This window comes from Coenobita brevimanus, chromosome 26, assembly GCF_032717465.1.
Source record: "Coenobita brevimanus isolate Jiangsu-jjx chromosome 26, ASM3271746v2, whole genome shotgun sequence".
NCBI classification, from domain to species: domain Eukaryota; kingdom Metazoa; phylum Arthropoda; class Malacostraca; order Decapoda; family Coenobitidae; genus Coenobita; species Coenobita brevimanus.
The window spans coordinates 45,234,583-45,249,274 of record NC_136979.1 but is presented as its reverse complement, the minus strand read 5'-3'; the positions used below and the strand labels follow the sequence as shown (position 1 = coordinate 45,249,274).

The window sequence follows — 14,692 nt, the reverse complement described above, 5'->3', positions numbered from 1 at the left end:
AGGTTTCATGGCAATATACAGGTTTGGGTGGGGAAAATAAGGTGAGAATACATGTTTTCAGTGGCACGCAGGCAGGCTGGCGGGGAGGGGGATGGAATAAAATCATGCACTGGAAAACTTACATGAGAGGGTTAATTTTTTGTAAATGGGTATCTTGCTCATTTTACTGGTCGCCATGCTGATAGCTTCTGTTGATTTACAGTTTCCCCTTCCCATTTCTTGATTCAGCCAGCCCCATTGTATAATAAGCAGAAATTCGGTTGTGATGATGATGGGTGACGTTTGACCCCTTCAGTTTGATTATGTATTTTCAGTTCCTGTTTTGCTTCCTCTAGAATTTTCATTCATATTAGGACAGCCTAGTACAGTAGTGCTGAAGGCTTTGATAAAAGCTGTATGTATTATCTCTAGTTTACGAACCATCCCTAGGCTGAATGTAAATGTGTTAGGGGGAAATGAAAAGTCATCAGATTGAAGAAGTTAATCTTGAATTTTTCTGTCTTCCCCACCAATAGCATACACTGGTGGCACCCTGGACCTGCTGGGTGGCGGTCTGGACTCCCTACTGGGTGGTGGTGGCGATGTACCGGCCGCCACTGGGACCCCTGCACCTGCCAACACATCCTCGGCAGGTTTGTCTTCATCTCTTATTGCACGTTATTCCTCCCCCCCCACCACCACCACCCCTGTGTGTGTGTGTGTGTGTGTGTGTGTGTGTGTTTCTTTTAGTTCTTCTTTTTCAGAGTAATTATAACCATATAAACTACATAGGCTACTGCTTGTTTCTACACTCAAAAAAGCTAGGGTTAGAAGCAGACACTGGGGTAGGGGGAATAGATACCTTTTTTAGGTAGTACTGTGATGATGTTGTTTTGTGTATATTTTACAGCAATCTAGTAAAGTACTTGTACTTTTGTGTGTGTGTGTGTTTTTACGTAGTTGTATTTACCTAGTTGTGATATACAGGAACTGAGCTATGCTCGTCTGGTCCAGTCTGTTTCTCAATAAATAAAATTTTGCTTTGAACTCGTTTATGTTTTTAGACTGGACGATCTCATTGGCCAGGCTGTTTCACAGGTCAGTGCATCTATTTGGCAAACTGTATTTCATGATATCTTTCAAGCATCTTGTCTTTTTCAGTTTCATTCCGTGTCCTCTTGTTACTTTCCCATCCCATACAAACAGATCTTTTCTGTCAGTTTTATCTACTCCCATCATGGCCCTGAACACTGCAATCATGTCGTCTTACTCCCTTCTAAAAAAAAAGGCAGATCCAGCTTTTCCAGCCTCCTTCAATACAACAGATCTGCCAGGCTAGGGACCATCGTGTGTGTGTGTGTGTGTGTGTACTATATATATATATATATATATATATATATATATATTCACTCTCATCTTAAATGTCAGGACCAACTTGCCTAGCCCCGGGCTCCTGCGCTTCACATGGGGTAATGTACGATTGGCTGATGGATGTATATATATATGTGTGTGTACATACACACGTACAGTAAAAATCCCATAATCCGAATGGCAGAGGACCAAAGGTCTTTCAGACTACTGTATTGTTTTTTGCGGACTATTGGGAGGGACCTCTGAAAACATTAGAAATATGTACACTCATGATCACTGATTTCTGCCTATGGGTGTCCCTTTCCTACCCCTGTATACCCAGGGAAGAGGGGAGGGAGGACAAAACGAGCTCCAACCGCCTCTACCCCAGCTCCCAACCCCCTCCACCTTTTTTTTTTTTTTTTTTTTTTTTATGTGACCGACTCTGGGCATAGGCTTCACAGTCTGCTTTCAAGGCCCAGTAGTCCTCCTACATACCATACACCTCTACATGTCACCACTTCGGCACTAACACCCACCGTCCATATTGAATACATGCTAGGGTTGTCTCATACAGGACTGGTGTATTGGTATTAGCGGGGGTATTTTTACGACATGTCGGCGGGTCTTCTGGTAGATCAGTAAAGTCTGATATTTATGAAATTCAAATCCTTAAACTGTTCCCTGCCCCAGCGGGATTTGAACCCGGGTCCGTTAGGACTGCAGGCCAACTCTCTACCAATTGAGCCACTGCCTCCCCAAACCTGTCATTGTTAACCCTCTCGTTCACCTAAGTTTTCTGTAAGCATGTGTAACATGATCAGAGAAAATGCCATGAGGGCAGGCTGGGGTCGTGCACAAAGAGAAACATTCCCACGTATTTTATTTACCCAAGAAATTGGTTATAATGGTATAAACTGTATATCATCATCTTCCTTGATGTTCATACTATATGATAAGCTAATAAAAATACACAAGATTGATGAGTAAAAGTACTGTGAAAGTACCGAAATGGGGTGAGAATACTATTGTTCAATAGTAAAAATAACTGCCCTACACTTTAGCAAAAAATTTTGCCCACATAATGCAAGAGTTAAGCATATGTCTCGATGCAGGACTGCATGAGCTTTCACATGGTGTCGTCGGAATTCTGATGTGACCAATAGTTTTCTAGTAAATCACCAAAAATTGCCCCCCCCTCCCCCCCGAACTGAAAACCGAGAGAGGGCCGACAATTTGAGAGTGTTGGCCTGGAAATAGACACCCTCCCTTATGACGCGTCAAATATTGACGCATTTCATGCTAAAACATAATTTTTTGTGAATATTTCTCTTTGGAATTGCCTAATTGGCATCCCTTCAGACAATCACTGACAAGTGAGTCATAGTGCGTCATTGGTTCCTCTTCAGACGAACACCGTTTGACCCATTTTGAGTCATCATGTGCGAGGGGGCTAACTGGCGGTTACATCTGAAGCTGATTTCATGCTTAACACTCTTGGTCCCACTACTAATACAAACATAGAACACTAGAGTATGTAAATAAGTATATAATATAACTATCAACACGCTGCAGCAAGAAATTAATGCATTATGACGTTGACAGTAAAACAAAAGCATTAACAACAGCCACCTCAGGCCTCATGTGTTGGGTGCGCTGTTTTGCACACACACACACACACACACACACACACACACACACACACACAAGCACCCAGTGCATGAGGCCTGGGATGGCTGTTGTTAACGTTTTTGTTTTCCTGTCAACGTTATAATGCATTAATTTCTTGCTGCAGCGTGTTCATGGTTATATTATATGCATTTTTCATATCCTAGTATTTTTATTTTTGTGTATTAATAATGTGACCATGAATGTAAAGTATGAGGTTAGCTTGCGATATAACTGCCAGTTAAGAATGACAAGTGGAGGGTTGGGCTGGGCAGGGGTATGGGGGAGGGTTGGGAGCTGGGGTAGAGGCGGATGGAGCTCGTTTCATCCCCCTCACCTGTCTTCCCTGGGTATATAGGGGTAGTAAAGGGGCACCCCTGAGCTGAAATTAGTGATCGTGGGTGTACATGATCATTAAATAAACACTTAAATTTATATGGGTTATTGTTTTACTGGAAGTGCATAGAAGTGTAGATGAATAGTTGCAGGCAGGTACATCCAAGTCCAAGAGCAAGTTCAAGCGAGATAAATCCTTAGGTAACCCATAGTATATTAACATCTCATGTTTCAGGTCTTCTGGGTGACATATTTGGCATGGGTACTGCTGGTGCATCTGGATACACCTCCCCCAAGCAGGTGTGGCTACCGGCAACCAGGGGCAAAGGCATGGAGATACATGGCACTTTTGCACGACGGTGGGTGTTGTGAAAGTTGACCATCGTGTATAGTACTGGAGAGAGATACCTTCCTGTAGTGGCACCAGTTTAACCATGAACCTCCACCACCCCTTAATACACATACCAGTTGACTCCCATCTCTGTCTGTTGAGAGGAGGATGGTGGACTGCAAGATTCCTCAGTAAATCACAGAAAATTTACCTATCAAAGTTCCATTGCTACTTGTTTATTTGCTTATTTCCAGCCAATGGACAGTACCAGTTTTACATAAAAGTCTGAGTCAAGACTTTTACGATGGGGTTACTTCACATGAAAACCCATCGCATAATGAATTATCATATAATGAGGTCGATTTAACATGGATTCACAGGGGATAGGGAGGGGGTCCTTGACCATGAAACCTAAGATCGAAAAAAAGAACTTACCCATTTAGGCTGTATTTTACCATCACTGCCACCCATCCCCCCAAAAAAAAAATCACCTTTCAGTTAAAGTTGCTTCACTGCACTATTTGTTATGCACTTATGCTGTTATTTGTCAATAGCTTTTGTGTTTCAGTGGCCTTTTTGTTTTCCCGGTTACCATCTCCTCACAAACTTCCGTAACAACGGCGGCACCTGTTGTTATATCAAATCCCAATATGCAGTTGACACAGTTATAAACTTCGCTTCATCCAGTTTTGATTACTCATTGTATGAACTAAATTGTCAAAATATTACCAAATTTATCTGTGTAGTCTATCGCTCCCCCAGTGCTTCTTCGGAACCCAGTGTATTTGATTCCATATCCACACAGTTGAGTAACCTTAACCTTGCCCTTAGCACTGAAATTACCATTTTGGGTGATTTTAACATATATAATGTTGAATGGTTATTGCATTCTGCCAGGACTGATGACGCTGGTCTAGAGTGCGAGCTGTTTGCAGAATCGTTTAATCTCACCCAGCTGGTAAAGCAACCAACCAGAATACCTGATAATCCGGACCATAATCACCATCTCTTGGATTTATTCTTGACAAATAATCCAGATCAATACAGGATAGAGGTACTGTCACCACTTGGATCCTCTGACCACAATCTCATCAAAGCCTTATTAGTTAACCCCCCCACACCTCCCCGTTCTGAACCTGTCAGGGTGACCCAATGGCACTTTGATTGGGCAAACTGGGATGGATTAAGAAATTATCTTGCTGACATTCCATGGCAGTCTTTCTTCTCTACCGATACCAATTCTACCGAGTCCCACATTTGTGACTTAATACTAGCTGGTATGGATTCGCGATCCCAATTCTACGGAGTCCCACATTTGCGACCTAATACTAGCTGGTATGGATTCATTCATACCAAGTCAACAGTCCACTAAAAGATCGAACTCTCCAAAATGGTTTGATGGCAACTGTGCCAGAGCAACAGCCCAAAAGTCATTAGGATATAACTCTTAATATCAAAAACATCTGAAATACACTCTCAGTTTATAATTGCTAGAAATCATGGAAAAAATGTAGTAAATCTAGCTATATCAAACTTTCTTCAAAAGCACGCATCAAAACTACTTAACAACCCTAGTGACAGTACAGTATTCTGGTCAACTCTTAATTCTTTCAATAATAACTTTAACAAATCATCATCCAATCCCCCACTGAAATCTTCAGATGGCAACACTACAAATGACCCACATGCGAAAGCAGATATTTTTGCCAGTACATTTGCCAGAAATTCTACCATAGACGATGCCAGCCAGAATGTCCCAGTACTAGAATTTGACTCTCCCGAAATTGTTTCACTTTAAATACAGATAAGATACGTAAAAGCCATCCTAGACAATTTACCCACCAACAAAGCTCCAGGCCCAGATGGAATTCCGCCAATTGTTTTGAAAAAGTGTTCGGCTGAACTTGCTTCTGTTGTAGCTAAAGTATTCAGACTATGCATATATACTTCCTCATTCCCAAATTCATGGAAAGAAGCCAATATCCACCCAATTCTGAAGAAAGGAAGTTCCTCTGACCCCTCTGATTACAGACCAATAGCAGGCACATCTTCTCTTGGTAAGGTATTTGAAACTTTGATTAATAAGCACTTTGTTAAACATCTTGAATCCAGCTACTTAATTAGTGATAGACAATATGGTTTTCGCCACCAAAGATCCACCATTGACATACTCAATCTCCTACCTCATACCATCCGGCAATCAATTGACCTACATGGAGAAACTCATGCAGTAGCCCTTGATATTTCTAAAGCTTTTGATAGAGTATGGCACCATTCCCTGCTGTCCAAACTCCCTTGCTATGGACTAACGTCTTTTGTTCCTTTGATCTCCTCATATGTCAGTGACAGGAAAATAAGAGTAAAAGTAGATGATGTATATTCCAATTTCCACTCAATTAATGCCGGCGTGCCACGGGGATCAGTTCTGGCCCCAACCCTGTTCCTGGTTCATATTAATGATCTCTTATCTGTCACCTATAATCCCATCCACTCATATGAAGATGACTCAACACTACATAGTTCATTCACACTCAGACACCTATTTACAAAGTCTAATATCTCTACCTCTCAACTCAGTACAGCCATCTCCATAAATCAAGACCTATCTATGATCAGTGAATGGGGACAAAACAACCTTGTCTCATTTAATACTAGTAAAACTAAATATATACAACTTACTAATAGACAGATATTGCCAGATTGGTATATTACCTTCAGTACTACTGATATTCCCATCTCCAAAAGTACTGAAATTGTTGGTGTCTCACTTAACAGTGCCCTCAGCTGGACCTCTCATGTTAGATCACTTGCTAAAACCTCCTCAAGGAAACCTGGATTAATGTACATAGTCCGTAACTTCTTCACTGATGAGCAGTTAGCTATAATTTATAAGAGCCATGTGCGCTCTCAGTTTGAATATTGCTCACCTTTGTGGAATGGATGTGGAGAGGTTACATTAAAACAACTAGACAAAATTCAGAACAAGGCTGATAGAATTATAAACAACCCAGCCATTACAAATAAACTACCTCCCCTACAAGTCAGAAGTAATGTTGCCTCCCTTGCATTATTTTACAGATATTTTTATGGCAAATGCTAAGATGAAGTTGCGTCCATGGTGCCACCTCTCCATGCCTTCCCTTGTGCTACACGGGCATCTGGTAGCGCTCATGACTGGAATGTCACTCAGCCATATTGCAGAACTTCTGCCTATCAGAATTCTTTCATTCCCCAAACTGCATCTCTCAGGAACTCACTTCCCCAGAGTTGTTTCCCTCCAAACTTCAACCTACAGCTGTTCAAGTCTAACTGTTATAGATATTTTATGAACAGAGGACACCAGTAATCTGGTGTATGGATTATTGTTATTATTTTTTATTCATTTGTTTTTCCTTCCTCTGTTGTTATTAAAGAAAAGAAAGAAAATGGAATGATAGGCTGATGATCACAGCAAATGTAAACACTTAGTGGCCATCTTGACTCAGTCAGCTGACTGGGAGGCTGTGTATCTATGGTAGACATTATTTCCAAGCCATAAATTTCAGTATTTCACACACAAAAAATTATCACTTAGTATCGCACACTGCACTATATGTTAAACACTTGCCCAGGTATTTGGTGATACCAGTGGTGTTTCAGTGACCTTTCATACACAAAATGGAATGAAAGGCAAATGATTACAGCGAATGTAAACACTGGGTGGCCATCTTGACTCAATTAGCTGACAGGGAGACATTGTTCTAGCAAATTCACAATCATCTACTATCGTTATTCCAAAAATATGTAACTTCTTGTTCAGCTTTATGACAGTTTATTTCATAGCGAACGGTTGTTTTATGAAACCCGACTACATTATTTTAGAGTGCAACACTTACTAATAATGAGAACTGTATGTACACCTGCTAGATAGAATTGGATAATTAACCCTTTGAGATTCTGATGACGATTTTGATTGTCGCCTCAAATCCAACATCAGAGATTCCGATGACCTTGAATCGTCATTTTAAGAAACTTTTGTAAAATATTCACTTTAAATCGCGTTTACTTGTCATAACAAAGAGACTCGAGCAGGACGTCATGGAATGGTTACTCTATGCATGGCGGATACTGCACGGCTGGTCTGACTCATGGCTTTGTTTCTTTATCACTTTATTCTTGGCGAATATTATTCTACAGCAAGGTTTAAAATTTTTGGTGTTTACCTCAGTTCAACTTGTCGCTTCGACTTTTTATTTTGTTTTTGTTTTTTGAACATACTACAATAAAGTATAACTGTTCAGCTTCAAAATAACACCACAACCAGCATCCTATCGTAAAAAGTGTATTTATACTGACCGATCAAAGAAAAAGATTGCGAAATGAATATGCGGCCGAGACTAAAATAAAATTGTGGTTCTCTTTCCTTTCGCGTTACCACACCATAAAATGCAAAACTTACCATAATCCATGTACAGTACAGTAGAAGCTCGTTAACCGGAATGCATGGGGATTCTTTCATTCTGGATATGGAATATTCTGGATAATCGAATGTTACTCATAGAAATTTTCTGGGAGGTCAAACAAATGAAATAGTAACAAACTTGGGACTTGATTTCATAAAGTACATTATTCAGTAATTGATACAGTACAGGTAAGATACAGTACAGGTACACTCACACTCACTAATATCTGCCAAGGGGTGCCCCCTTCCTACCCTGGAATACCCAGGGTAGAGGGGAGGGGGGGACGAAACAAGCTCCACCAGCCACTACCCCAGCTCCCGAACATCCCCCATACCCCCACCCCACCCGTCATTCTTAACTAGCAGTTACATCTCAAGCTGATTTCATGCTTAACACTCTTGATCCCACTACTAATACAAACGAAGAACATTAGGATATGTTAAGAATATAACTATCAACATGTTGCAGCAAGAAATTTATGCATTATGACGTTGACAGTGAAACAAAAGTGTTAACAACGGCCACTTCAGGCCTCCTGTGTTGGTTGCACTGCTTTGCAAATACACACACACACACACACACACAAAAGGAGAGAAGAGAAAGATTTGGAAGTGCTGGTCCAAGATAGTTTGTCACCAGAAAAGCACATTAACAAGATAGTTGGAGAGACTTATAAACTCTTGACTAACATAAGAGTAGCATTTCATTATATGGATGAGATGATGAAAAAATTGATAGTGGCAATGATCCGCCCCAGGTTAGAATATGCAGCGGTAGTGTGGTCCCCACACAAAAAGAAAGATATAAACAAGATTGAGAGAATACAAAGAACAGTAACAAAGATGGTCCCCAGTCTGACAGACCTGTCATACAGAGAGAGGCTGGAAAAACTGGATTTGCCTTCCTTAGAGGAAAGGAGAAAGAGGGGAGACATGATTGCAGTGTTGAGGACCATGGTGAGAGTAGATAAAATTGACAAAGAAGATCTGTTTGTATGGGATAAGAGAGCAACAAGAGGACATGGAATGAAATTGAAAAAGTCAAGCTGCTTGAAGGATATCAAGAAATATAGCTTTCGTTACAGAAGTATAGACTTATGGAATAGCCTGGACAAAGAGATTGTCCAGTCTAAAAACTTAAACGAGTTTAAAGCCAAATTTGACTTATTGAGAAACAGCGATGGAAACCCACGAGCATAGTACATTCCGTGTATATCACAATTAGGTATAAATACTTAAATATTGGAACGACTTAGACATAGAGGTGGTGCATGAGAAAAACATTCATGTGTGTAAAGGTAGACTTGATAAATGTGAATATGGAGACAGGACAACACGAGCATTGCTCAGTTCCTGTATACTACAAATAGGTAAATACACACACACACACACACACACACACACACACACACACACACACACACACACACACACACACACACACACACACACACTGAAAGACAGACATAAACACACCGAAACACACAAGCTGAGACACGGACGCACGGAAACACCCAACGCATGAGGCCTGGGATGGCCGTTGTTAACGTTTTTGTTTTATTGTCAACGTTATAATGCATTAATTTCTTGCTGCAGCTTGTTCAGTCATATTATATACTTTTTACATATCCTAGTGTTTTATATTTGTGTATCAGTAATGTGAGGGTGTAAAGTATGAGGTTAGCTTGAGATGTAACTGCCAGTTAAGAATGACTAGTGGGGGACTGGGAGGGGTAGGGGTATGGGGGAGGGTTGGGAGCTGGGGTAGAGGCGCATGTGGAGATCATTTCGTCCCCCCCTCCCGTCTTCTCTGGGTATATGGGGATACGAAGGGGGCACCGCTGAGCAGAAATTAGTGATCATGAGAGTACACTACAATACACAAAAAAAGACAGCAAGAGAAATTGTACAAGACCGAACACAAACCAGCAAACATTACCAAAAATTATTTAAAGAAAAATTTAGCACATGTTACAGGCCAAAATAATTTTGAAAACTTAGCTGCATACACTACTTTATCCTGTACTGTACAGAACTAATCAAGAATTATAGGGGGTCGACCGGTATCCGGAATATTTTCGACCCCATGCCGGATCATATTTGCATTCTGGTTATACGGATGTGCTAATGCATCGGATGCTGGTTAATCGAGCTTTTACTGTATCATTGTAAAGGTAATTTTTTGCAGTTTTGCCTAGTTTAAACCAGATTTACGTATCTTTATTTATTTATTTATTTTTTTGCTGAATATTTTTCTATGGCAAGGTACAAAATTTTTGGTTTTTCCTTAACTTTAACTCGTCATTTTGACATTTTATCTTCGTTCTTTTTTTAACACATTACAATAATGCACATCTATTCAGCTTTAAAATGAAAGCACAACTAACATTCTGTCATGAAAAGTGTATTTACACAGAGGGATCAAGGAAAAATATCGCGCCGCAAAGATGTGGGTCAGCGTGAGAGTTGCTGACCCTAGCATAGACATAATGTGCCTGGCCGAGAAACCTGATAGGGTTAATATAGTTATTTGTGATATACAGAAGTGGTGTGATAATTATGGAAGTGATGGTACAAACAGAGCTATGCAGCTTGTCTCATAATTTTATACCCCCTTCACCATCCTATATATCCACTCTCTCCATGTCATATAAGCCTATGCCTTTTCATGTAAACCTTCTTTCAGTTAAGAGAATTAATGTGAATAAATACGATTCAACAGAGGTGGCGTGATAAGTATGGAGATGACGATACACAACAAGGCCATGCAGCCCATCTCACAGTTTGCCATCCAGCTGAACAAGAACAGCTTTGGAATCACCCCTGCAGCACCCCTGCACGTGCCTGCCCCCCTGGCCCCCAACCAGAGCATTGATGTGGCACTCTCTCTGGCCACCACTGGCCCTGTGCAGCGCATGGACCCCCTTACAAACTTGCAGGTTTGAGATTGTGTTTTGGTTTATAGTACATACTTAACTCAAACCATTTTGACCTGGAAGGCATAGTAACAGGGTCCATCAGTATGCATACTAACTTCTTTTGAGAATGTTTTCTGGGTTAATCTCAGCACTACAGTAATGTATCCATTTACATTATTATTATTATTATTATTATATTTGAATACTGTATTACTGTTATTTGAATGTTTGTACAAAAAGTGAATCTTTTCCAAGTTATGCTCCACTTTAAACCAGTAGTTCCCATTCCTTCTCATCCCATCCAGATTCCAATCAGGAACTTTGTTGATGTGGCTTGCTTTGTTTTGGTGATGAATGTTGGGGATATGGATGTTTGAATGTTTGTATTATTAGCACAGCTTTTTATTGATCAAGTTAAAGCCATTTCTCCTTCCTCCTTCAGGCCACAATTAGGAATAGCATTGATGCTTTTGACATAAACTTACTGCACTTTTTTTTATCCTTCATTACAGATGGGGCCTTGGAGGCTTGAATGTTTGTATTATTAACATAGCTTTTGAGCATTACCAGCCACCCTAAATCATTGCTCTCCATGTCACCATTCCTGCATTCCCTTTCAGGTTGCAATCAAGAACAGCGTTGATGTATTCTACTTTGCCACGGTGATGCCAATGCACATCTTCTTCACTGAGGACGGGGCCATGGAAAAGCGGGTTTTCCTTGCCACTTGGAAAGACATACCCAGCCAGAATGAGGTCCAGTACAGCATTGAGAACATCAACATGAATGCTGGTATGAGCATTTGTGGTTAGCTTATTATAGTAATGTGGAATGCTGGCTGATCAGTTTTAAAAGTCAGATGCAGTCTGTGCGTCCATCAAGTTGTCGTGTTTTCTCTTTAACAGCAAAATTGTTAACTCTTTGGCAGTGAATTACCTAACTGGCATTTTTTGTGGCTGACATCAGAAGATTTTAACTGTGCCTAAGAGAAACATAGGGCACAATTGTTGTTAAAAACTAGTTCTTTACAATTGACTTTTTGGCACAAGAAACAGCTGTTTAATATAATATTCCAGTAGAGAACGAACTGCTCTAATCAGCTTAAAGAAATGCACTGCTGCCAAATGATTAATCCTTTGAATCTGTTAATGTCTGTTTGTAGTTCATGTTTGTTGCCACCTGATGATTCATTTCAGTTAATAGGCAATCCTTTTGTAATACACAGTATTTAGTAATTATTAACAGCATAAACCCTTAAAATGGGCAGCTTGTAAATGAGGACTTAAAGTAAATTTTAAAATGTCACCTGATTGAAGGTGTTAAGCATACAATGGGAACAGTACAATACACTGGTAAACCTACCGGTACCTTACTGTTTGTTTCCCTCATAGATGGCATCTCCAACAAACTGCAGGGGTCAAATATATTCACCATTGCCAAGCGGAATGTGGAGGGGCAGGACATGCTGTACCAGTCCGTCAAGCTCACCAATGGCATCTGGATTCTTACTGAACTCAAGGTCCAACCCGGCAACACAACAATAGTGGTCAGTACTGTCTTCTTTGGTCTTGTGGGAGCTGCTGGATATGTTGGCATCACCTATGATTTGGTAATAAAAGTAAAGTACTGTAGATGCATGTTATTATAGTACTGTACAGAACTAATAAATCATACCGAGAGACATCATACTGTTGTACGCTTTAAAGAGTTTTTATGATGTAAGTGTAGCGTGTGTAAGAATAGGTGAATGCTTTAGAGAATGGTTCAGTATCAGTGTTGGAGTGAGATGAGGGTGTGTGATGTCCCACAGTTCTGTTTGATATTTATATGGATGTAATTGTGAGAAAGGTTAAAACTTGAGTTACCAAGAGAGGGATGAGAATTGTAATGAATGATGTAGGGTGGACTATCTCAAATTTGATGTATGTAGGTGATGCTGTGCTGATTGCTAATAATGAAAAGGGGTATTGCAGAGTGGTGTAGAGTTTTGTGCATATGAGTGCTGTGCTTTGAAAGTTATTGTAGATGAATAAAACTTTAGCTGGTGAGAGAAATTGTGACTTAGTGTGATGTGATGAGTGGAGAGAGATGAGGTGATGAAAGGGTTCATTATCTAGGTACAGTAGTAGATAAGAGATAAAATGCAGAAGTGGCAAATAAAGTGATGATGCTAATACAGGTATATTCTCTTCTTTCGCCACAGCTCTCCCTCAAGTCCCGTGCTACAGACGTCTCCCAGGGCATCTTTGATGCTTTCGACAACATCCTACACTCCTAACTTTTTTTTTTTTTTTCCCCTCCACCTCAGTCATGTCTTCTTTTTCCATTCTCGATAACTCCCAGGTCATGTTTCAGTAATTTAGGCATCGTGTAGCACGCCTATACTGTTCGTTATCTTTCCTCAATGTAGCTGTTCCATTTTTCTTAAGCACATCCTTATTATTCTCCTCTCTGTGTATTTCTCACCTGTTCCTCTGACTTCCTTTCCTTCAGTTTCATTTTCCTCCATCATATTTCCTCTTGTCAGACCTATCAACACCTGGAACTAGTGTTCAGAGAACTGTGTTAAGAAGACTGCATGTTACGAGTCAATGAGTGTTGAAGTTCATATAAATCCTGGGCCTCTGTCTATGTATATAAGTCTACTCATGCATCTGCTTAGTGTTCTACAGGGTAATTTGTGAATATTTTAACATATTCAGGTTGTTTACATCAGAAGGAATTGGACCATTTCTACAGTTTGAGTTGTGTAATAGTTGTGCTTGAATGTAATTGGATGAGTTATAGTTATGAGGAAGGAATGATTCTCCATGGTTACTAGCTAAGGTGACCTCCCAGTCTGTTCACATTTGGCTGTCATCTGTGCTGAAAAAGATTAGAGTATTTTGTTAGTTTAAAGCCAGTGTGCAATAGTGCACATGTGGTGGTAAAAAGTAAGGGACGAATCTCTTAAGTGTCTTGAAAAATTCTTACAGAGGCATAAAGCATAATCTGCATTATATAGGGAGCCAGGGTTATGTACAGTAATTGCATGTTTACTGAAATCACAGTCTCCAGTCTTTTAATTATGAATATTGTAAAATGATTGATAGTGTTGGTAGAAAGTACTGTACATTTTATTGTCATCATTCCAGTCTGCTGTATTATATGTTGTTTGAATTATTATTGAGAGATTATATAAGTAAATAAGTGTACACTGTTCATGGTGTTTCATATTTTGAGAGTTTTTAAAAGAATTCCGAAGAAAGTCACTGGTAAAAGTGGGATAAAATCTTTGTTTATGGACCAGTTTTACTTAGATTTTAACTGGAGATTCCTCTAGGCTTGGCACATATGGTAAAATGTCTAAAACCAAAAATTCAGGCCACAAGGTAGCGCAGTATGCTTGAAATACCGGCCGTGGCAACCCAGGTCCGCCACCACACCCCAGGAGGAGATTACGGAGGGGTAGAAAGAGCGCGTGGCATGTCCAGTGAATACTGACATAAGTTAACCTGGGCCGTGCGCCCTTATTCCCCAGAGTTCTCCCGACGAGACCACCCAGTCTGAGTGCACTAGCTTCCAGGCGAGCTAGCCCTTGCAAGGATCAGGGTGAAGCTGACCCTTCAGCTCCAAGAAGCACCCCAGCGACGGCCAGAAGCCACGCAAAACGAGACGGCCTATGGCCAC

General features: G+C 40.4%; 1 protein-coding gene across 1 annotated transcript in view; it reads left to right on the top strand.

Annotated features, from left to right (window-relative positions):
* The window catches only part of AP-1-2beta (adaptor protein complex 1/2, beta subunit), a 49,538-nt gene extending 35,099 nt beyond the window's left edge, over window positions 1-14,439 (top strand). Inside the window, exons 14-19 of the mRNA XM_080268196.1 lie at window positions 516-632; window positions 3,569-3,692; window positions 10,828-11,044; window positions 11,644-11,815; window positions 12,415-12,569; window positions 13,227-14,439. Coding sequence (XP_080124322.1) covers window positions 516-632; window positions 3,569-3,692; window positions 10,828-11,044; window positions 11,644-11,815; window positions 12,415-12,569; window positions 13,227-13,301 — 860 coding nt within the window. The 3' untranslated portion in view covers window positions 13,302-14,439. The remainder of the gene's footprint in view (window positions 1-515; window positions 633-3,568; window positions 3,693-10,827; window positions 11,045-11,643; window positions 11,816-12,414; window positions 12,570-13,226) is intronic.
* Window positions 14,440-14,692: the final 253 nt, after the last annotated feature.